General features: G+C 36.9%; 2 protein-coding genes across 2 annotated transcripts; one reads left to right on the top strand and one right to left on the bottom strand.

Moving 5' to 3' along the window:
* Window positions 1–1,346: 1,346 nt before the first annotated feature.
* LOC145805617 (uncharacterized) lies at window positions 1,347–1,841 on the top strand. Its single transcript, XM_082900782.1, has one exon. It carries the CDS (start codon window positions 1,347–1,349, stop codon window positions 1,839–1,841), a length of 495 nt encoding a protein of 164 aa, XP_082756908.1.
* An 11,170-nt stretch (window positions 1,842–13,011) lies between these two features.
* Window positions 13,012–15,523, bottom strand: LOC114260581 (histidine kinase 3-like). Its single transcript, XM_082901450.1, has 4 exons — window positions 14,702–15,523; window positions 14,188–14,400; window positions 13,735–14,073; window positions 13,012–13,596 (listed from the first exon to the last, which is right to left on the bottom strand). The coding sequence occupies exons 1-3, from the start codon at window positions 14,926–14,928 to the stop codon at window positions 14,049–14,051; spliced, it is 465 nt and encodes a 154-aa protein (XP_082757576.1). The 5' UTR covers window positions 14,929–15,523; the 3' UTR covers window positions 13,012–13,596; window positions 13,735–14,048.
* Between the last annotated feature and the right edge of the window lie 7,970 nt (window positions 15,524–23,493).

Below are 23,493 nucleotides of genomic sequence, written 5' to 3'. Positions count from 1 at the left end.
TGTAATCTAGCTTATTTTAATCTAATTTAATCATACCAAATCGCATTTTAAATAAATATGCCATTAAATCACATAATTTCTAATGATCATAAAACATTAATCAATTTCTGATTTGGCCGCCGATAAGGCCTTCAATTCGCAGTTTAAACACATAACATGAACAGATAATTTACCAGTCAAATAGAGAGAAATGCAATTAAACTCATATACTCAATCAATCAGTTTAGACTTTCAGTTAATCAGTCAATTAACATGCTTAGTCTCAGTTTAGCAGTAAACAGTGGTGAGGGTTGTCACAGTTTCCATAAGTTATAACTCCTTGAAGAAGAGGACGAAAAATTGAAAAACTTGCTCCTACGCAGATTCGAACCATGGCCTGTGTCATGTACACCCCAAATTACTGTAACTCCACGTTTTTGGTCTATTTCAAAACCAACGTAAACTGATTTTTTGAGTTTACAATTTTTTTTTTTAATCAAAATTTACAAATTGAGACCACTGATTTATAAACCAAAAAATTTACCAAACAAGTTTTTATGATAAGTTTTAAAATTTTTGTAAATATAAACTGCAAACTGAAAACGAAATGGTTACCAAACTGTCACGACCCAAACTAGCCCCTAAAAGTTTGGACATGACTGGCCCGAACTTATAGGGGCTAGTTTGGGTCGTGACAGTTGGTATTAGAGCACGAGTTGCTATCTCACACATGAGTTCATTGAGCTTTATGGAGTCTAGAAAAGACTTAAGTTACATGCATGTGACTTCTTAGTGCATGCAAAATGATATATAGCAACGAGATTTGTATATGCAATAATCACTAACATGTCTTTTGGAATGACTATTATCCATGTCTACTTGTGTCTTTTTTGTGTGTATTATAATTAATTGCTATGTAGATCATAGTGAGGACAAGAATGGATGATTCAGAGGATTCTACCTCCGTACGGCTGGATAGAATAGAAAGAATGAATATGGAGATGGCAGAAACTTTGAGGCAACAACAGTAACAGTAGCAATAACCACTACCGGCATCTATACCACCACCAGTGGTACACGATCATCAAGCTGAGGACTGAATGATTACGCTTACGAAAGAATTCAAGAAGATGAAGCTGCCCTTGTTCAAAGGGGGAATTGAACCCATGAAAGCGGAAGCATGGGTGTTGGGCATAGAAAAGTTATTTGAGGTCTTTCCATTCACCGAAGCTCAAAAAGTGCAACTTGCTGCCTTCACTCTTGAAGACGAAGCACTGAGGTGGTGGATGCTCACAAGAATTGAACACCAAGGGTTAACATGGGCTTGATTTTTGGAGCTGTTCTATAATAAATATTTTCCACAATGTATGCGAGACAAGAAAGTGATCGAGTTTGAGACCTTGAGACAAGGGAATAGGATTGTTGCAGAGTATGAGGCTCAATTTGCTGAATTGGCCTGTTTCGTACCACATATGGTGGATACGGACTACAAGAAGGCAAGAAAATTTGAAGGAGGATTACAAACTGCTATTCTCGACCGGATCAATGTGTTGAAATTACCTACATATGTTGATGTGTTGGAAATGGAAGTAATAGCTGAGGGTAATATTGTTGCTCAAAATCGAGTCTCAAAGTGGAAAGGGAAGAGGCAGAATACCCAAGCCCCAAGGGGTTCAGTGGCACCACCAAGCAAGAAATTGAATCCGGGAACTTCTAGTACTTCCGCCTTTACTTGTGACTCCGCACCAATTTGTCCGAATTGTGGAAAGAGGCACCGTGGAACTTGCTACCGGGTAACGGGGGCATGCTTAAAGTGTGACAAAACGGGTCATTTAGCAAGGGATTGCCCGCAAAGAGATTGAGAGAATGGAAATAGAACTACAACAAGTTCAACCGGTTCAACTCCAACCCCAACCACAAAGGCAACTGCAAAACCCACCAATGCTAAAGATACCACTAGGTAGGGAAGAGTATTTGCGCTAATTTCGGGTGACGTGCAGAATACTGAGGCTGTGGTACCAGGTACATTTTCTGTTAATGGTTACTCTGCACATGTTGTGAAATCTCGTATTTTTGATGTATTAATATTTTAGTGCGAGATATTGGTGAACCTAACTTATTTTCTTTATTTATTTTATCTCTTTTTATCTCCACCTCATTATTATTCATCTCCTTTGTTTTATAATCTTTTTTCATTATTCTTGGGTACCAAGTAAATTTTATTTTATTTTTTTTTCATCATTTCCTTGCTTGTCAAGTAATCTTTTATTTTTAATTTCTTTAATCTTCCTTTCTCTCCAAGTTACTTTGTCTCCAAGGAAGTTTGTTTTCTTGTTCTCCAAGTAAATCCCTTTCTTGCCCACTAAGTAAAGTTCCTTGCTTTGGCCCCAAGTCTTTCTTTTCTTTTGCCCCAAGTATCCTTGTCTATAAATTGAGCTCACCTCTCAACTCCTTTTCTTTTGCCCTAAGTATCATTGTCTATAAATTGAGCTCACCTCTCAACTTCTTTCTATGTTTCTTTCCATATCTCTCTCCATTTGTTATATAGATTTAGAGTGTAAATTAAGAGTGTTTAGAGTGAGAATAAGCATTTTCATAAAGGAGGAGAGTTGTAGATTTTGTGAAACCTTACATACCTTATGGCTTAGAATTTGGAGATCCATGGAGAAATATCGAGATTCAAGTGTTGGCGACGGAAGAGATTGATTTGAGATAATTCGGGTGGTATACAATATGCTTCCTTTAAATCTCTTTGCAAAGAGTTTTTATCTTAATTACTTCACATTTGTACTCTTCTTGATTATCATGATCATATGTTAAAATTTGTGAAATCATTCTTGTTGATACGTTTGAGTACTCTAGTCATTTGATAAATTCTATGAAGTTGTTTTGTGTAGTCAGTGTTGATTTGTCTGGCTAAATGACATGGAAATGCTCCGTACATGGATCGAGTAGACCTTGCCAATAGCTTGAACCAATAGCCCAGATAAGCGGTTATCCTTGGGTGAGGTGGGTGAGGCCGGTCACTGGTCGTGTATCAAGTAGGACCAGGTATTTGGTTCTTGATAAATTATCATATGTCGAGTTGACTTGTTTGTACAATTTGGTAAATTGCTTGATTATCGAATCTAATCAGTTGTGTAATTGCTGGATCTCTATTGATTTATTTTCTATCCGAGCCCTGTTATTCCTATTGTCTTGTATACTTCCTGAATTAATTTATTTTTTGAGTGTGGAGCAAATTTAGTAGCGATTGGAGTTGAAGCATCTAAAGAGATTATTTGAGTTGGAGATTTTTTAGTCCACAACTACATATTATTTTTGAAGATTTGTATAATTTATGTTTTGGAGGCATTTGAGTTAATTATTTATGGAGACGATCTGTATATTTGGGATTATGAGTTATCTGCAATTATAAATTTGAGGTTCATTTGATTTATTAACGACCTAGAAGTTGGGGCGTTGCACATGTGTTATTTGATTCGGGTTCTACCCACTTATTTGTGTCAAAAGCATTTGCTAGCCATTTAAATACGCCTATGGAACCATTACCTTATGTCTTGTGTGTGTCCTCACCATCGGGAGAGTCTATGGTATGTGTGTCTATTTATCTTACATATGAAATCCTAATTGGGGATGTTCGGGCAGATGCCAATTTGTTACCTCTTGATATGGCTTACTTTGACATAATTTTGGGGATAGATTGGTTAAGTGAATGTCATGCGATTATTGATTGTATGTCTAAATAAGTTACCTTCTAACCTCCGGGACAGTCTAAGTTTATTTTCAACGGACAGGGAGTGATTTCTCCATCTTACTTGATTTCCGCAATGAAGGCGTGCAAATTATTACAAAAGGGTTGTCAGGGGTATTTATGTAGCATCTTGAGTAGACAACCAGTGGATGGGCATTGATACAATTCCAATCGTTCGTGATTTTCCGGATGTTTTTCTAGAGAAGTTACAGGGAGAGCTAGTTGATCATGAAATTGAGTTTACAATTGATGTAGTGCCGGGAACTCAACCCATTTCCAAAACTCCTTATAGAATATCATCGGCCAAGATGAAAGAGTTGAAGGTCCAATTGCAAGACTTACTCGACAAAGGGTTCATTCGCCTGAGCACTTCTCCTTGGGGTGCACCAGTTTTTTTGGTAAAGAAGAAAGATGGAACGCTTCAGTTGTGTGTGGGCTATAGAGAGCTCAACAAATTAACCATAAAGAATGAGTATCCTTTAACTAGGATCGATGATTTGTTTGATCAACTACAGGGTGCACAAGTCTTCTCCAAAATAGATTTGCGATTCGGGTATCACCAACTAAAGGTCAAAGCCGAGGATATTGAGAAGACTGCTTTCCGAACCCGTTATGGACATTATGAATTTTTGGTTATACCGTTTGGGGTTACCAATGCGCCAGTGGCCTTCATGGATCTAATGAATCGTGTTTTTAAACCTTATTTATATGACTTTGTGGTTGTGTTCAATGACGACATCCTCATTTACTCACAAAGTGTGGAAGCCCATGAGAACCATTTATGGTTAATTCTTTAAACCCTTCGGGATAAGAAACTGTATGCAAAACTTAAGAAATGTGAGTTTTAACTACATGAAGTAGGATTCCTGGGGCATGTAATAACGAATGAGGGTGTTTCTGTTGATCCACACAAGATCAAAGCTATTGTGAATTGGCCGACTCCTACTAATGTGTCAGAGGTGTGTCAGAGGTGCGTAGCTTCTTGGGTTTAGCTGGATACTACCGAAGATTTGTTAAAGACTTTTCCAAAATTGATGTGCCACTTACCCAACTGACCCAGAAGGGTGTTTTGTTTGCGTGGTTAGAACAAAGAGAGTCTGCCTTTCAAGAGTTAAAGACAAGGCTAACTACGGCACCAGTTCTTGCCTTGCCATTAGGCACTGAAGGATTTGTAATTTACAGTGACGCTTCTTATAAAGGCTTAGGCTGTGTACTCATGCAAAATGGGAGGGTCATCGCATACGTCTCTCGCTAACTCAAGCCTTATGAAAAGAATTATCCCATACACGACCTCGAGTTAGCTGCAGTCGTCTTCGCTTTGAAGATATGGCGACATTATTTGTATGGTACTACATGCGAAGTCTACACCAATCATAAGAGTCTCAAGTACTTCTTTACCCAAAAGGAGTTGAATATGCGACAAAGACGATGGTTAGAACTTATCAAAGATTATGATCTGCAAATTCATTACCATCCCAGTAAGGCCAATACCGTTGCCGATGCTCTTAGTCGAAAGGGTATGGGGAACTTGGCAAGTTTACTCATAAGATGGAAGGAGTTATTACTTGAGTTGGAAAAAATGAGTGTGGAAATTTTGTTGCATGGTCGAGAAGCAATATTGTCGGCAATGTTAGCTCAACCGACACTTCTTGAAGTAATTAAGCAATGACAAGTAGAAGATGAGATTTTAAAGAAAATCTGTGATAAAATGGAAGTAAAGCCAAAACCCGGATTCAGAATTGAAAATTTGGTGTTGAAATTTCAAAATAGATTATGCATTCCAAATGTGCCAAAAATTAAGAGGAAACTTATGGAAGAAGCACATGCATCGAAATTTACAATACATTCTGGTAATACAAAGATGTATCAAGATTTAAAGTAAAATTTTTGGTGGTCGAACATGAAGAAGGAAATTGCGGAATTTGTTTCAAAATGTTTACAGTGTTAGCAAGTAAAGGTAGAGCACCAGAGATCGTCGAGTTTACTTCAACCCCTTCTAATCCCGGAGTGGAAGTGGGAACATCTGACCATGGATTTCATTGTTGGCTTACACCGGACTCCTTGAGGCATGAATTTCATATGGGTTTTTGTTGATAGACTAACTAAATTAGCCCATTTTCTACTTGTGAAAACTCAATACAATGCGGATAAACTTGCTACCATTTATATGAACGAAATTGTGCGGCTACATGGTGTTCCAATTTTAATTGTGTCCGACAGAGACCCGAAATTTGTGTTGAGGTTTTAGCCGAGCCTACAGGATGCTATGGGAATGGAACTAAAGTTCAGTACGGTCTTTCACCCTCAAACAGATGGCCAATCCGAGAGACCAATCCAAACACTAGAAGATATGCTTTGGATGTGTGTTTTAGACTTGCAAGGGAGTTGGGAAACTTATTTACCGTTGACGGAGTTTGCATACAACAATAGTTACCACTCAAGCATAGGAATGGCATTCTACGAAGCTTTATATGGAAGAAAATGTCGCTCTCCCGTGTGCTGGACCGAAGTTGGTGATAGATCGTTGTTTGGACCTGTGATTGTTTAATTGACAACAAAGAAAATTAAAACTATTCAAGAAAGGTTGAAGACCATTCAGAGCAGACAAAAGAGTTATGCTGACCATCAGTGAAGGGATTTAGAATTCGAAGTGGGTAATCATGTTTTCGTGAAAGTCAAACCAATAAAGGGACTCCCAAGGTTTGGCAAAAAAGGTAAGTTAGCACCCCGATATGTTGGTCCGTTTCAAATTCTGGAAAGAGTGGGTTCGGTAGCCTATCGTGTTGCTTTTCCGCCGAATATGGAACAAGTGCACAACGTGTTTCATGTGTCTATGTTACGAAGTTACTTACAAGATCCGTCCCATGTCATAGACTACCACCAGATTACTTTGGATGATAACTTGGTTTATGAGAAGAAACCTATTCAAAACTTGGACCGATAGGTGAAGCAATTACTAAGTAAAGTGATTCCAATAGTGAAAGTGGAATGGCAAGAACATTATGGGAAAGAAGCTACTTGGGAAAGAGAAGAGGAAATGAAACAACAATATCTGGAATTATTCCTAACTTAAGGTAAAACAAGTTTGATGGACCAAACTTATTTAAGAGGGGGAGAGTGTTATAACCTGACCCTCTTATATGCTTTAAGCCTTTCATTATATGTGTAATTATCTTCTTGATGTGAAATTTCATGTGAAATTGTGTTTAATTATGTGAATTATATGATTATGGAATCATATCTGTCGGTTGTGAGAATAATCGATTAAAATTGTGATGTTTGAACTAGAAATTGGAAGCCTTAGAAGCGTGATGACTGGAAATTGATTTTAAAGTTTTGATCAACATGATTTTTAGGCCATAGTATGAATTTTTGTAAAAATTTAATTCGTAACGAATTAAATTGATTTAATTAAGCTAGCTATAGATACACTTGATTTTGTAGGCTCACTTGTGTTTAAGCCTTGGGTATAAGAGATACATGGGTTAGAGGAAACACTTAGAATCAAAACATAAAATATCTCCTGGAGAGGAAAAAAAGATGAGAGAAAAGAGAGAGAAAAAGGGAATCAACTAAGAGCTTGAAGAAATTAAGAGAGTTCAAAGATTGGAACTCAAGGTGAATGTAAATTAACTCAAATACCCTAAAACTACCTTCAACTGATTGTTATCAAGCATTTAATTGAAGTTTCTCACTCATATAAGTTAGGGTTTTGATATAAAGAATTTGTTTGAGAAAATGTCCATGGAAATCATCTAGAGTCATTAAATTTATGTAAATTGAAAGTTGATTCTTGTATTTTAGAAGTACTTTGAGTTAGCTTTAGAGGACTCATATTCTAATCTTTAATTCTTGCATATTGTGAACTCATTATAAATATATGTGTGTGTATCTATTTTGCTTACCCATGAGAAGATGAGGAATTGGATGGAATATAATTGTTTGAGTTGTACATGTTTTACTAAAATGGAGTTATAATCTATTTAGGGTTGAAAATCATGCTTTATATGATCCTATGTTGTGTTATTGAAAGGAATTTTTGTTGTATTTGAGCCTTGAGATGCCTTTGAAAAGTTAGATTTTTGATGAATTTCGGACTGCTCAAATAGAGCATGTGACTGCACGTGCAGGGCCCATGGCCACACGTGCGGGGCTCACAGCTGCACATGCAAAAAACAGGGGAGACAAATTGGAGCTTACTGCAATAAAAGCACGTGTAGGCCGCACGTGTGACGCACCTTCCCACATGTGCGGTGGGAGACTTCCGTATGTGCGGCACATGGGAAAAATTTCTGTCACTTTTTTTTGGCTCTGTTTGACCCTCTAAAATTATTAATATGTGCATTTGATCCTTTTGAAGTGCTTACAATTTCACACGGATTAACGAATTGAACATTTAGTAGAAAGAGAAAGCTAAAGGGAGGTGACTTACTTATGAGTTGTATGCTATGTGTAGGTCACGTACAGGAAGGGACTGTTGCTCATTCATATCACTGTGAGTAGTAATAGTATAACGATATGCTTTATTCGCGTATTGTACTCATATGTTTTATTTAATTCCTAATCTACTTTGCTAGTTAATGACATATGTTATATGAGTTGTGTTTGATAGAATGACTGGAATGATTGGACAATAGCATATGAGATATGGACCTGAGGTCGTTTTGTTTTTGTTATAAATGATGGGCCCAAGGCCGTTCTGACATGGACTATTTATGACTCATGGCCTTAAGGCCAAAGGAGATGGAGACATGCCGATGTTCCATTTACCCTATTCGTTACAAACAGGTGTTGATATGTTGGCCCTAAGGGCGTTTTGTATTATGTTGGGCTAAGGTCATTCTGTTATATTGGGCCTAAGGCCGTTTTGTATAATGTTGGGCTCGAGGCTGTTTTACTATGAATTCATGACTGAGACAAGCAAATAACCTATGAAATTATATGCTACGTATCTTATGCCTATTCACATGAAACTCCTTATATTGCTATTATTCACTGAGCCTTGTTCACTTTATATTTGTGTATGTTTATGTAGGTGGTGGACACGGGGGCCAGCCCTAGTCCAGTTCCGGTAGCCTTTTGTTGACCTTATTGTGTCAAGCTGAGCAAAGTAAAGTCTTTTGCCTTTTTTCGGAGTTCCCTCTTATAGCACACGGGTCATTGGTGATCTTGTCAAATATGTTGTTAATATGTGTAACTTTGAATTTCTCGACGTTTTGATTATACCCCATGAAGGGGGCTTGTATATATTTGTATATACATATGTGGGCCATGTATGTATTATGATATGTGATGAAATGTTTTGAGATCCTGGCCTTTAGATATTGCCCAATGGGTGTTTCAGTTTGTTATTATTTGCTTTCGCTAGACCCCAATATGATATAGAATATATGTTGCTTTTGGGTTCGAGGCCTAAGTTCGGGCCGGTCATGTCCTAACTTTTAGGGGCTAGTTTGGGTCGTGACACAAACAAGGGCTAAATAACCCAAAAATACTGTAATAAAATGTGCATTTATTATTATTTAAATAATGAATGATCTCTCTTCAATTCTCTTCTAGCTTAATTGACCTATACATGATTTATGCAAGTGATTGCATATATTCATTGAAATTAGTTTCAACTCAAAAGAATAATGCCATAAAAATAGAAAATTTATACATAACAAAATTAATTAAATGAGAGAAATCATGTGGTTGAAGCGATATATCACATGACTTCAATATTTACTCAAGAAATAGCTTCTACATACATAAGTAAAGGCTAAGTTTCTTTCGCATGCTCGTTCTTACTACCCTTTACACAATAGGCCAAAAGTCACTCAAAACAAATTTGTAATGAGAAAAGGATACTCAAATAAATCTTAATGAACAAAATTACTTAATTACATTTTTTTGAGAGTTTATGGATATTATTTTTGCATGTGCTATAACTATAGACAATTTTACCCTTTCATATGTTTATTTTTTTTATTATTTTTTTAAGAGCTAAAACATAGTGTGTCTTTTTTTGAGAGAGAGAGAGAGAGAGAGATTTGTTACTCGGATTTAGTTATCAACCCTTGACATTGCTTTTGCCGGTCTAGTCTACGTGCCCCATACTACCATCACCGGTTTTGAGTTGATAAGCAAGAAGCGCACAGAGATAGCTCAAAGCCCAAATGGCATTAACAATGTTGAGAGCTTAATCAACATTGCTTCATCACAATGTTGTGATTAGTCCTTCACTTTGGCTCTTTTCTATTTCAATGTTCTCTTGATTTGCCCCATATGATAGGATTACATTAATGTGTTCGTGCAGAGGATAGGCAAAAATGGGAGAAAGAGAGCATGGAGGTTGGCAACCGGTAGTCTGTAGGAAAGGGCTAGGCAAAAATTCTGATGAAGATAGAAAGGATGGTTTATTCAGGATATTTGTGGATAATATCCCAGAGGTTATGAAGTCGAAAATGTTGTTTGGATTGTTTTCTAAGTTTTGCATTGTGAAGGATGTGTTCATACCAATGAAAAGGAAGAAGGCTACAAGATCAAGATTCAGTTTTGTTAGATATGATTGTTTTGTAGTTGCTGAGATAACAGTACAAAAATTTGATGGGTTATGGTGTGAGGATAAGGAGCTAAACGTCAAAGGAACAGAGTATGAGAAATGGATGAAAATAAGCAAAAGGGGGAATATAGTTAGTATTCAATCAGGAGGAAAGTACCAGTAGCATCAGAGGGTGAGTATGATTGGAAACTAGGGCATTCAGAAGGAAGGGATACAACAAAAGCAAGAGCATGGAGGAATGAAGTCATACGCAGAGGCTGTTAGAAAAGGAAGTAATCATCGAATGGAGAACGTAATCATTAAGGCAAGAGAAGTGGGTAATAGGTAGCTATATGAAAGTTTGGTGGTCAGACTTCATAACTTTTTCTCCTTTGCGACTTTTAAGGAGGAATGTCTAAAAAGAGATTTGAAAGAGGTAATAGTTAGAGGAGAAGGGGTGCTGGCAATTTTGACATTTAAGTTTGTTCAGGAGATGAAAAATAGTGTTCAGAGTATAAATGGATGGATATTCCACTGGAGCAGTTCTATGGAGGAGTGGAGAGCATGTGATATAATTGAACATGAAAGGTGTGTATGGGTAAATTGTTATGGTGTGCCCCTTAATCTTTGGAGTGCGGATACATTTAGAAGTATAAGTTCAGTATAGGGAGAAGTGGTGCAGTTTGATGAAGATACTATTAACAATGTATCATTTAAATGTGGTAAAGTTAGAATTATTACGAAGAACATGGAATACATTAACATGGTTGTGAAGTGGAATTGCAGAGGTGTAATCCATAAGGTGAGGGTATGTGAAAATCTTGAGGCTTCAATGGTTATGGATTGGAATCCAAGTGAATGTACGAATAGGTCACCGGAAAAGGAAACTTCTGTAAGGAAGGAAAAAGAAGATCGTTGCTAGGAGAATTGAGGTGGCCAGGAAGGGAGTATCGGGGAGGTGAAAAAGAATGACGACGTGGAAGAGGATGTAGAAAATAGTGAGGAGGTGCCCGAACAAAATGAAGCCATGTTGCAGCACCAGAGCATTAATGAGAATGGTAATGAATGTTGGGTGTCTGAAATGAGGGTGGCTGATACAGATAGGGTTGTTGAGAAACCAAACGGTGGAGAGTGAGATGTTGGAAGATAGCACCCTTTTGAGTGAATGAAGGAGAAATGAGGTGTGTGGTGGGGTAGCCGTTGATGATCAGATTGTTACCCCTGGGTTTGTAAAAAGTATTAATGGGCCTGAGCAGAGTTGGCCTAGTATTAATATGGGGAACTTACTGATAAGTCCCATGTATTAAGTTCAAAATTCAACTAATTTCAAAACAAAATACTTACACCAATTAGTCCAATACATTTTTAATTGTTACCAAAAAATCTTTTTTTTTTTTTTTTTAATTTACAAACACTGTTCACATTTTACTACCGTCGGACTTTTGTCAAACGGTCGCCGGAGACTCGTCGGAATGTTCAACATCGCCGGAGACTCGTTGGAATGTTTAAAACATGTTATGAAACTGTAAAATTTTACAGTTCTAAAAAATGTTATAAAACTGCAAAATTTTACAGTTTTAAACCATGATTCATTCCAGCACCAAAAAAAAATTTGAAACTGCAAAATTTTACAGTTTTCACCGCTTGTAACTAAAACTCGAAAATTACTTGCTCAGAATTCGAAAATTTTCTCATTACAAATCTGTGTGATATCTGTACAAATCTGAGTCATTACAGATCTGTTTCAATGATATTATAGATATATTTCATCATCAACAACAACAACCATAGATCAACAACTATCCCCCAAAAAATCTGTAAATAGAGAGAGAAAGAGAGAGAAATTGACAAAGATATATACACAAATCTGTTCAATCTAAGCACAGATCTGAGGATGAGCGTCTTCTTGTTCTTGTTCTTCATCATCTTCTTGTTCTTGTTCTTCATCGCCTTCTTGTTTGACTTTAGGACTGAGATTAGGGTTAGAGGAGGAGGCGTAAAGAGGGAAGCAAAAAGCAGAGAGAGAGGGGAAATGACTTTTGGGTGTACTAAAAAAGTTATAGGATTAAATGGTGTCCACATGTTTCACATGGGACCTATGGGTAATTTCCCCTATCAATATTGAGGTAACCTTAGTGGGAGCCCAAAGAGAGGAATCAGTTAGTGGATCTGGGAATAGAGACAGTGCCGAAGTCCAGATGGGCCGGTCTCAGCGCTAGACCCCTTTAACAAGATAACAAGCCCAGGTTGTTGAGATTGGCCACTACCCACACTACAAGAATTAACACTTTTGCCGACCAAAAAATTAGTCGCTAAAAGCCCATTTTTGGTCGGCAAAAGTTATCCGTGACCAATTTTTTTGATCGCTACTTTGGTCGCCAATTGAGGGTCGGCAAAAGTAATTCGTGACCAAAATTTTGGTTGGTCGGCAAAAGTTGGATTTGCTGACTAAATTTTTGGTCGCTAAATATTTAATTACCCCGACTATTTCATTTTGTCGCTAAAACACTTTGGTCACGAAAAGTGATATTTTTCCGACCAAATATTTTAGTCGCCAATTGACACATTTCGCGACCAAAAAGTTTGGTCGCCAATTATCACATTCAACGACCAAAAAGTTTGGTCGCCAATTGTGACATTCCACGACCAAAAAATTTGGTCGCCATTTGTTACTTTTCGCGACCAAAACTTTTGGTCGGTAAAAGTGAGTTTCCACGACCAAGAGCTATTTTGGTCGGCAATAGATGTATTTTTTGCGACCAAAACTCTTGGTCGGCAATTGTCATTTTTTGCGAAAAAAAATTATTTATTTGTCGCGACTAATAAATTGGTTGCCAAAGCAGGAAAACAATACACCTGTAATTCCTAATAATTCATTCAATCCATAATAAGCCTATATTTTTAAAGCATCATTCAAATCAACTAAATCATTAACATTCGACACAATACATAATTCATTAACATTCAACACAATACAACTATTCTAAGTTTTCATTCACAAGTCACATCTATCTAGCATAACAATTTGAAACATAACTATTTGTTTTCCATGCGCAGCTATCAACAAATAAAAAAAATATATTCTAGTCCAAATGAACAAAAATCAATCATATTAGTGAAACCAATCAGTGCACTATGCTTGAAATTGTGAATCAGCTTGATGGATTTGATCTTTAGATATCTCTGTAAATCTCAAGCTCGAGCTTACCAGATTCAATCTTTGCTTGGTCCAAAAGCTCATTGGTTAGTGAAACCAGCGCTCTTCCACTGCCCTGTGCAGTTCTGAGATAGTCTTGTTGAATTACATCCAGATTTGTGTCCATTAGCATCTGCAACATTCCTGTTGAATAAACATATATACAGACATCACTCAACAACCCCACTTTCTTTGTTTATTTTTAAATAATTTTTTAATGTTTTTCCCAAAGCAATGTATTTAAATGACTTAAAATGCTAAAGGACAATAACAAAAACTTACCAAGAACACCATTCATTGGGGTTCTGATCTCATGGGACACAGTAGCAAGGAACTACAGGCGATTGAAATTCAATTAGAACCATGTAGACATATTAGGTGAAGCCTAACAAAATTTCAATACATGAACTACAACTATCAAATACCTGTGAATTAGCAACATCAGCTGCCTCTACTCGTTTCTTCAGCTCTATCATCTCATGGTAATCATCCTCAATTTTGGCTATTCGATTCACTGTTGCGTTGATTATATGCCCAAGAAGCAATGCAATTACGAGGATACCAATTGAAATCATCATCGCAAACCATTTAGTTTCTCATACTGTTGGTTTTTGTTTGAATCTGCTTCAAGAACAAACTTAGTTGTAAGTCCATTTTATCACTTTGAATCTCAATCTAAGAACTCGCATTGACCCCTCTAAAATACACAGTAACAGATAGGATTAAATAGATCACCTGCAACGCATCTCATGTTTTCTGAACGGGTCACCAAAGTTAAGTGTGCTAACATGTTGTAACCTATCATTTGATATATTCAAGCCATACATGCTGATAGGGTGCGAAAAGTTGGTGGTATCATACACATTCACAAGTATGGTTTGTTTGCTTGCAAGTTGTTGAAGCAACTTTTCCACATTTGATTCGATATTGAAGACTCCGCCAAGGTACCTGCTTGGCAGTAATGAAACATTAAATGAAGTCTTATCTAATTCAATCTTTCTAATCTTGTCTGCATCCTGAAATTTCTAGCCGCACTCATTATTTATAGCTAAGACAGTACATCAACTCAATTAATTCTGTTTTACTTTGCGATGACCTCTAAATTTGTTTTATATTTTTTAAATACAATTTATTTTATGAATAGGATCAGTTATACAATTGTCATCATTGTATATTTATTTATTTCTTCTTTTCTCTATTCCCCCTTAAGGAGCTAATGACAAGTTTGATTTTTGGGCAGACAACATACCCATCAGTTGCTTGAATCCTCTCACTTGATGTTGCATTTGAGGGGAGATCTGTCTTGTAGACAGCAAAAGTCAATATGACTCCCAGGCGATTTGATTTCAGTAACCTGAAAGGAACAGTGAGAACCCCTTTTCCTGATTCTCTTGCGCGCAGCACATTTTGCACGATCTTCCTGTTGGTACACAAGTTCAAGACATGAGACATTCTAAACATCACTAGAGGTCCCATTCATCAAGAGGCAGCATTGGAGCTTAACTAAACCCAGCTTAAAAACAAACATGGAGCTCCCTTGAGATAGTTCAGTGAAAGTTTGCTCTGTTTCTAGTTTTAGTAAAGCATCTTGAGGTGGAGATTTAGCCTTTGGTCTACAGAATATAAGTACATTTGAGTGGTAGACTACTAAAAGGAACAATCAACCAAAAGAAATTGAGTCCAGCATGAAGACAAATTATATATTTAAAAAGCACGGTCAACCCTTTAATAATTACCTAATAAGTTCATAAACTTCAATAATTAATAAGTTTTAAATTTGGTATTGTGGTGGACGATTAATAATTCAATTTGTAAGAGAATAATTTGTGTTGATAGACTGTTAGTGAAGCAAGAAGACAAAAGTTTGATTTTCAAGATAATTTTTACACATTTCTAAACACTTTTACATATTTCTATACACTTTTACCAATTTCAATACACTTTTTACACATCTACCAACATTAATGACAACCCTATGGGCAGTCGTTAACATTTTCCATTAATTATTTGTATAAGAAAAATGTATACCACTATAAAGATGTATATGAAGATTCTTACTGTGTTTTCCAACATGACACCTGGCAATTGAACCATTTCTACATCTCAAAGTATATTGAGACTGTATCAATCCTCTAATGTTATTAATATGATTGTAGCCATCTCACACCACAAAGAATTAGTTTCCTAGATTGAAGTCCATTTTCCTGACTTAACATTCTATTCTTAAAGTGAGCTAAAGTTTTACTTTTAAAATTCTACGATCAAATTCACAGGTGACTACTTATGTTACAGTTTCACTTCCATCTCCTAATACATACATACATACATCTAATACCATTAACTTATGTTGTGTAACAAGAGTCTCCTTCCATTACTTTTACAATTCTTAAATTAAATGTTCTTTTATTAAGTATCCTAGTAAGAAAAGAAATCTATTTGACTAATTTTCACTCCACTTTCAAATGCAATTAATTATTAAATGTTTATCCCTCTTCTTAAAAGTATATGTTTGTAAAGAAAGAAGTGTATCATTGCAAATCCTAAAAGCAATAGATTCATCATTGCTCTATTCAAATCCATAACCCACATGCCCTGCCTCACATCCCCTATTACCTCTCCCTATGTGGCAATTAAGATCAACGGCTATAAAAAAAATCCCTCTTTGCTAGGTATCCTATGTACTAGTCAATTCAAATCCTACCAAAATTATCGTTCCATAGATTCATCTAATCCTATTTGGGGAACATAACTGCATAGGCATTAATTATGTTTAGTGTCTCTTCTCCTAACACTAATTTCACTCATATTCTCTCCTTTTCTTTTTAACCAAACATTTCTTCTTTTAGATTTTTTACTTTTTATCTACAATTGTCTACACTCCATTTCCATAATTCTCTTTTCCAATATTTTTTCATTTTTCCTAAATTTTTTCACCACCCATTTAGTTTCTCATAAACAAATAAAAGCAATTCCCCATCTAATCATGGCATCTACTAATTCCATCCATTTACATATATTCCGCACTTGTCAATGTATCCTACTCTTTTGAACTAGAACTTTAGTTGCACTTGTCCATTGAAGTGAATGAAAACGTGCTCACCATACCCAGGCACCAGTGTATAATTTTGATATAATATAACAGTGACCATGTAATCAACAAAGAGAGAGAGAGAGAGAATGTCAAAAAGGGGTTCAGAATTACCCGTAACCAAATTAGCTAATCCAACAGTGTTTAAAGCCAAACACCCGGGAATAGGGATAAGACTTAATTTTTGACAAACGCACAAGCATATTATTAGTTTTTGACCATTGTTGGGTATCAATTATGTAGTCCTATAACCCCAAACAAACACTAGCAAACAAACTTGCAAACCCGAAAAACCCAGTTGGCAATGCGGTCAGTTTAAATTTGTATACCCAAAAAGACTCAAAATTTTCAACCCTAGTCACTAGATCCCCATAACCAATTCCAGTCACCACTACGAGGATATATACATACATATATATATATATATACACATAATCAAAGTGATAAGAAAGGAGGAGGAGAGTATACCAGTGCAGATCCAGTCGCCGTTACGGGGAGCCATTTAGAATCGGCGGGGGTTTTGGTGTCGACGAGAAGGCGGGGCTGGTTACATCTGTTGCAGAAGGACCTGAAGGCATAGTTGCGGTTCCTGCATCCATCGCACTCCCAATCCCCTTCTCTCCCTTCTCCTCCCATCTTCTCTGTGACTCTCTCTCTCTCTCTCTCAACTCAGGATTCAGGGCCACAGGATTTTGGCCTCTGCCTCCCCTTCCTCCACGACCACCTGACCCAGATCGACCTTCAATAGGTGTGTAAACCTTCGAATCAGCCATACCACCACCAACTCCATATGATTAAGCTGTTAGGGTAGAAGCTGTTAGAGTATACCAGAGAAGATTTAGGGCAGAAGCTGTTAGGGTTGAAGTTTCCTCTTGGATAAGATCACACGGGATCAGAAACTCCCGATCCACACCAGACATGGAAGCCTTCATATGATTAAGCTCCTCTCTTCACTCCTCAAAGGGCTTCGACTGAGTAACTCGCCGAAACGGATCCCCTTGTGCAACCTCCACCGAAGCTAACCCCAACGATGCAACCCCTTTCTCTCTTTCATTCATCGCGATAATATCACTCGTCAACCCTTCCATAGATTCCACAAAGGAAGAAGGGTTCAAATCGGCCTCACATACACAAAGGCTACTCACTGGATTTGCCGTTTTTTAATTTTTTTTTTCTGTTTTCCAGGTACAAAACGACGTCGTTTTTTGATTGGCGACCAAATTTTTTTGGTCTCCAAAAAATTTCATTTCCCCCCTCCTGGTTGTTCAAATTTCCCTCCCAAACTTTTGGCGACCAAAAGACCAAATTAGTCGCAGAAAAAGTACCTTCGCCGACAAACTTTTTAGTCGCCAAATCTCAATCAACGGCGACTAAAATATTAGTCGCTAAAAATACAAATTTGGCGACTAATTTTTTTTGGTTGCTGAAAATAAGTTTTTGGCGACCAAATTTTTGGTCGCCAAAAAATACGTGACCTTCCGCGACCAAATTTGTAGTTGGTCGGGAAAAGTATACCACTTTCTGCGACCAACTCATTTTTTGGTCGCCAAAATATAACCTTCTGCGACCAATAATATTTGGTTTCCAAAAATAATGATCATTCGCGACTAATTAATATTTGGTCGCCAAATGTCATTTTTTTGCGACTAAAATTTTTTTGGTCGGCAAAAGTGGTCGCCAAATGTGTAAATTCTTGTAGTGCCAGCTGCTGGTGCTCATTGTCAGTTTTGAGATAAACAAGACACAGAAATCGAGTATCATTTTCTGGAAATTTATAAAGGGAGGCATTACTTAGAGACGTAGTTGCAGTTGTGTCACTTTCATTGACAAAGAATAGTCAAACTAACATGAAGAGGAAGATGGCTCTTGAGGAAGCACACGCTACTTTATAGATTGGAAGAAAATTAGGGATGAGCTACGAAGGGATGGAGAAAAAGGTGATAAATAAACTAGTAGAGTTGGAGAATCAAGATGCTGAGAGATATGCAAAAGCTGAAAAATGGGGGAGAATGGTTTGAATTAGCTGGCTGAAGAATTAGGGGTAGTATGGGTGTTAAAATTAGTATCATGAAGATTGTGTCCTAGAATGTTAGAGGGTTGGAAAGGAAGGGGAGGAACAGTAGACTCAGAAATGTAATTAAGGAAAAAAGAGTGGTTGTTATGCTTATTCAAGAAACTAAAAAATTTGGCCACGGGAAAGGATGGAGTTTATAGCTGTAGATGCTGATAGGAGTGCTAGGGGTCTGTTGAGCATCTAGAATCCTGACATATTTACAATGTCAGAGTGCTGTGGAAATAGGAATTTTTTGGCTCTTCTAGGTACTGCTGTTCAATCCTTTGGTTGTGTTACTTAATATCTATGCCCCGAATGATATGGTGAAGAAAACAAGCTTATGGGAGATCACCCTTAGGATTAGAGTGCATTTTGAAAGCCCTTGGAGTATGGAAGGGGATTATAATGAAGTTAGATGTATAACAGAGAGAAATGGGTGTTCTAAGAGAGATAGAGGGATGCAAGACTTTAATAACTTTGTTGAACAATTAGAAATTGTGGATTTACCAATGTTAGGTAGAAACTTTACATGGTGCAATTCATTAGATGGGGAAAGGTGGAGTAAAATAGACAGGTTTTTGTTAGATCTTGTTTGGCTGGAAAAATTCTGGTTCAAGTTATAGGGCTTGCCTAGAAATGTGTCAGATCATTTCCCTTTGTTATTAATGGAAGATGAGTGAAATTGGGGCCCTAAACCATTTAGATTTATTAATGCCTGGACACTGCATCCAAATTTTAGACCAGTTGCACAAAAGGCTTGGTCTGGATCACAAGTGCAATGGTGGGCTAGGTACAGACTCAAGATGAAACTGTGTGGTCTTAAAGCTGGGTTAAAAAGATGGAATATTAAAGAGTTTGGAATTGTGGAGGATCAGCTAAAAAAAGGTAGAGGAGGAGCTACATATATTGGATTTGTCGGCAGAATCAAGAGTAATGGAAACTCATGAAATAGCATCCAGGACGGAGGTAAGAAGTTTGGTATGGAAGTTGTGAAGAAAAATAGAGTGGATTTGGTTCTAGAAGTCCAGATTAAACTAGGCTCAATGTGGAGACAAAAATACTAGGTATTTTCATATTATGGCCAGCAAAACACAAAGAGGGAATTTAGTTGACTCAGTAGTAATTGATAGGGTTAGTGTTGACGATACTAGGTTGGTAAGACAAGAAGTGTTAAGGCATTTTGGTATTCTATGAGGAGTGGAAATCTAGACCAAAACTGTTAGGAAATTTTGTTTCAGTCAGTAGATCAAATGTGGTGGAGATATTAGAAATTGAGTTTACAATAGATGAGATATAGGAGGCTGTGAAAGATTGTAATAGAAATAAAGTGCCAGGACCAGACGGATTCAATATGACTTGTATTTAGAAATGTTGGAAGCTTATGAATAATGATGTGTTCCAGTTTAACTCTCATACCAAAGAAGATGTGTCCTGAAGGGTTGCCGGATTACAGGCCTATATGTTTGGTTGGAGTGGTATATAAAATTTTGGACAAGGTTCTATCAAAAGATTGAAAAAATTTTTACTCGATGTTATTAGCGAAGTGCAAACAGCCTTTTTGGGAGGTAAGAATATATTTGATGGAGTAATGATTGCTAACGAGATGGTGGATTGGTAGAAGAAGTCAAAAAGTAAGGAAGTCATTCTCAAACTAGACTTCGAAAAGGCATATGACTCAATTAATTGGGAGTATTTGTTCTTTATGATGAATAATCTGGGGTTAGGAGAGAAATGGATGGGATGGATGAAAACATGTGTCACCATAGCAAGAGTGTTTATTTTAGTTAAGGGGTCGCCAACAGAGGAATTTAGTCCACAAAAAAGGGTAAGGCAAGGAGATCCGTTATCTCCTTTTCTGTTTAACATTGTAGCTAAGGGACTAAATGTGTTAATGGAAAGAGCAAAAGAGTTGGGCCTGTTAAAGGGAGCATCTGTTCGGACATTAGGTTTGAGATTATCACACATTTAGTTTGCCGACAATACGATACTTTTCTGAGAAGCAGAGTGGGCTGGAATGGTGAATGTGAAAAGAATTCTAAGATGTTTTAAGGTAATGTCAGGGTTAAAGATAAATTATCTTAAAAGTGTGGTGTGTGGAGTAGGGATTAGCGAGGAAGAGTCACAAACTTTTGGTTCAGAGTTGTTTTGCTTATGTCAAAAATTACATCTAAAGTACCTGGGCTTACCACTTGGTGCAAACCCACGAAGGAAGAAGACTTGGCAGGCTGTTGTGGTTAAGGTTAGATCCAAGTTAGCACTTTGGAAAAGAAAGCTGTTGCCATTTGTTGATAGGCTAACTTTGATCAAGTTTGTCCTTGATAGCTTACTTGGGCACTACATCTTTATTTTAATTGCCTAAAGGAGTAGCAAGGGAAATTGACAAGCTTAAGGCAGCCTTCTTCTGGGGTAGTTTAGATTTAAAAAGAAAGATTCATTTGGTGAACTGCAATGAAGTAATAAGGAAAAAAGAGCAAGGTAGGTTATGAATAAGAAGGATCAGTGATATGAATGAGTTCATGCTAGTTAAGTGGTAGTGGAGATATGGGGTGGAAGGTAAATCATTATGGAAGAAAATTATTACTAGTAAGTATGAGGCCGAAGAGGGGAGGTGGTTACCAATGAAGGAAGGGATTGGTAATGAATCTATTATGTGGAGTGATATTTTAAATGTGACAAGATCTATTACTAGCTTGTTTGAGCTTTTTGTATCGAAGTTTCAAATTGAGGTTGGAAATGGAATCAGGGTTGCATTCTGACATGACAAATGGCTATTGAATGTACAGCTAAAAAAGGAGTTTCCTAGGCTGTTTATGCTATCAGTGGACAATGAAGGCATATTGAGTACTTTCATGCAAAGGAGAGACAGTTTTGGGGATTGGAAGCTCTTGTTTAGAAGATCACTACTTTCTTGGGAGGTCATAAGGTTGCAGGAATTAACAAGAGATGGTCCTAGCCTTAATTTGGAGCAGAAGGAATTAGTAAGATGGGCTGTATCTTCCTCAGGTTTGTTCATAGTGGCATCTCTAAGAGACTAGGTTGAGGCCAACAAAGGTCTTTCATTACAAGTGCCTAGGATGCTTTGAAATAATGTGGTACCTTCAAAAACACAGTTTCTGAGCTGGTTGGTGTGGAGAGGGAGGGTCAAAACCACTGATATGTTGGTAAAGTTTGGGGTGCTTAGTTCAACAATGGTAAATGAATGTCCCTTTTGCAAGCATGAAGTAGAATCAATGGATCATTTATTTTTGCTATGCCTTGATGTGTGGAAGGTATGGTCAAAGTTGTTGCTTTGGTGGGGAATAAGTTCGGTTACACCCATTACTATGGAGAGTCTACTGCTATAGTGGTTAGGAACAAAATTCAAAAAGCTGGTTTTGAAGATATGGAGAATTGTTCCAATTGTAATTTTGTTGTCAATCTGGAGGCTGAGAAATGAGCGTGTTTTCAAAGGTAGAAATCACAATATGGAAGAGTTAGGTGAGACAGTAAAGGTGAGGATTGGGTTGTGGGTTAAGTACAATTTGTCTAATATACACTATTCAGTGCATGATATTGTGGAAAATTTGAATAAGATTAGGCTATGTTTATGAGGTGGTAGGAAGGTTGCATTTTATGGCTACTGCTATATCTAGTGTAGGCTTTGTTTAGGTAATTGAGGGAGGTATCAGTTGGTGTTTTGGTTGGGGATTGGAAGTCAAGTTTGGGGCTTGGAAGTCTAGGTGTATAACCAAATTGTTATTGCTGCTAGATGCTGCTAATGTTTACAGATATGTTGCTGCTGTCAGTTGTTGAAAGTTGTTGTTGCCAGTTGCTACTGCTATTACAGAGCTGCTGCCATTTGCTGCTACTGCTACAGAGCAGTGTTGGGCTTTGAGTGTTTATTTGTAGCTTTGGGGATTATGTTACCTTGGTGATATCCTGTTATTTCTATTGTTTTCTTTCTTTTTATTGGCTAGTTGATTGCACCCTCTCCAATCTTGGGTTAAGTGCTGGTATATGATTGAGCTAACTCTTCGGTGCCAACCTAGTTGGGATGTTGAGCTTAGTTATGATACTTGATGCACTTCCCTGCTTTATTGATGTAAGTTTTTCTCTTGTATATAACTTATTCATCAGTAAAGTTTCCTTTTTGTTGATCCAAAAAAAAAAAACAAAAAAACAAAAAAAAGTGTTTGTGCAGGGGTGATGTTTGTTGCTTGCTATTTGTTTTTTTCTTTCTAGCTGCTTTTCTCTCCTTGTATTGATGCTCATTTTGATGTAACATTCCATTGTTTTATCAATACAAGATTTTTTCACTGATTAAAAAAAAAAAAAAACGGATTACACAAATAACAAAAGCTTAAAGTTGTTGCATTCGATTTTTACACCTACTAAACTAGTTACATAGAAGCTCATTTTAGGAAGTGGGTTAAAAGCCACTTCCCAACTTTTAGCCCACTTCCTCTTTTACATAAAAAAGCAGTCAAAAAAAGTCAAAATGTCAACTTTTAACTGTCTTCTCAAAACACTCCAGAGTATTCAGTGATAGGCCATCTAAACTTTTTAGCATTCTAAACTTGTGTTTTAAGGTTGTGTGTGCATGCTTTTGATCTACATTCACTCCCTAGTCAGTAAAAAAATCCATTTTCTTTTCTTTCTTTTTTGTTTTTATTTGTTTTTCCTTTTTTCACTATTTCTGATTATTTTGCGAGGTATCCTCAGCAATTGTATTAGATGAATAAGAGAATCAAAACCCTTACATAATGAGTTGTATATTATGGATTGAATTCGAAGATTGATACGTATAAATTTGTATGTATGTATGTGTAGGTGTGTGGCGTTAAAAGTTGGGTTTTATAATGTTCTTAAAAAGACAGGGAAAATTACCCAAAAAAAAAAAAAGAAAAAAAAGAAAAAAAGG

The sequence above is a fragment of the Camellia sinensis genome, chromosome 13 (genome assembly GCF_055761805.1).
Source record: "Camellia sinensis isolate YWXY chromosome 13, ASM5576180v1, whole genome shotgun sequence".
NCBI classification, from domain to species: Eukaryota; Viridiplantae; Streptophyta; class Magnoliopsida; order Ericales; family Theaceae; genus Camellia; species Camellia sinensis.
The sequence above is the reverse complement of the archived record's forward strand: the minus strand, read 5'-3'. Positions and strand labels throughout refer to the sequence as shown.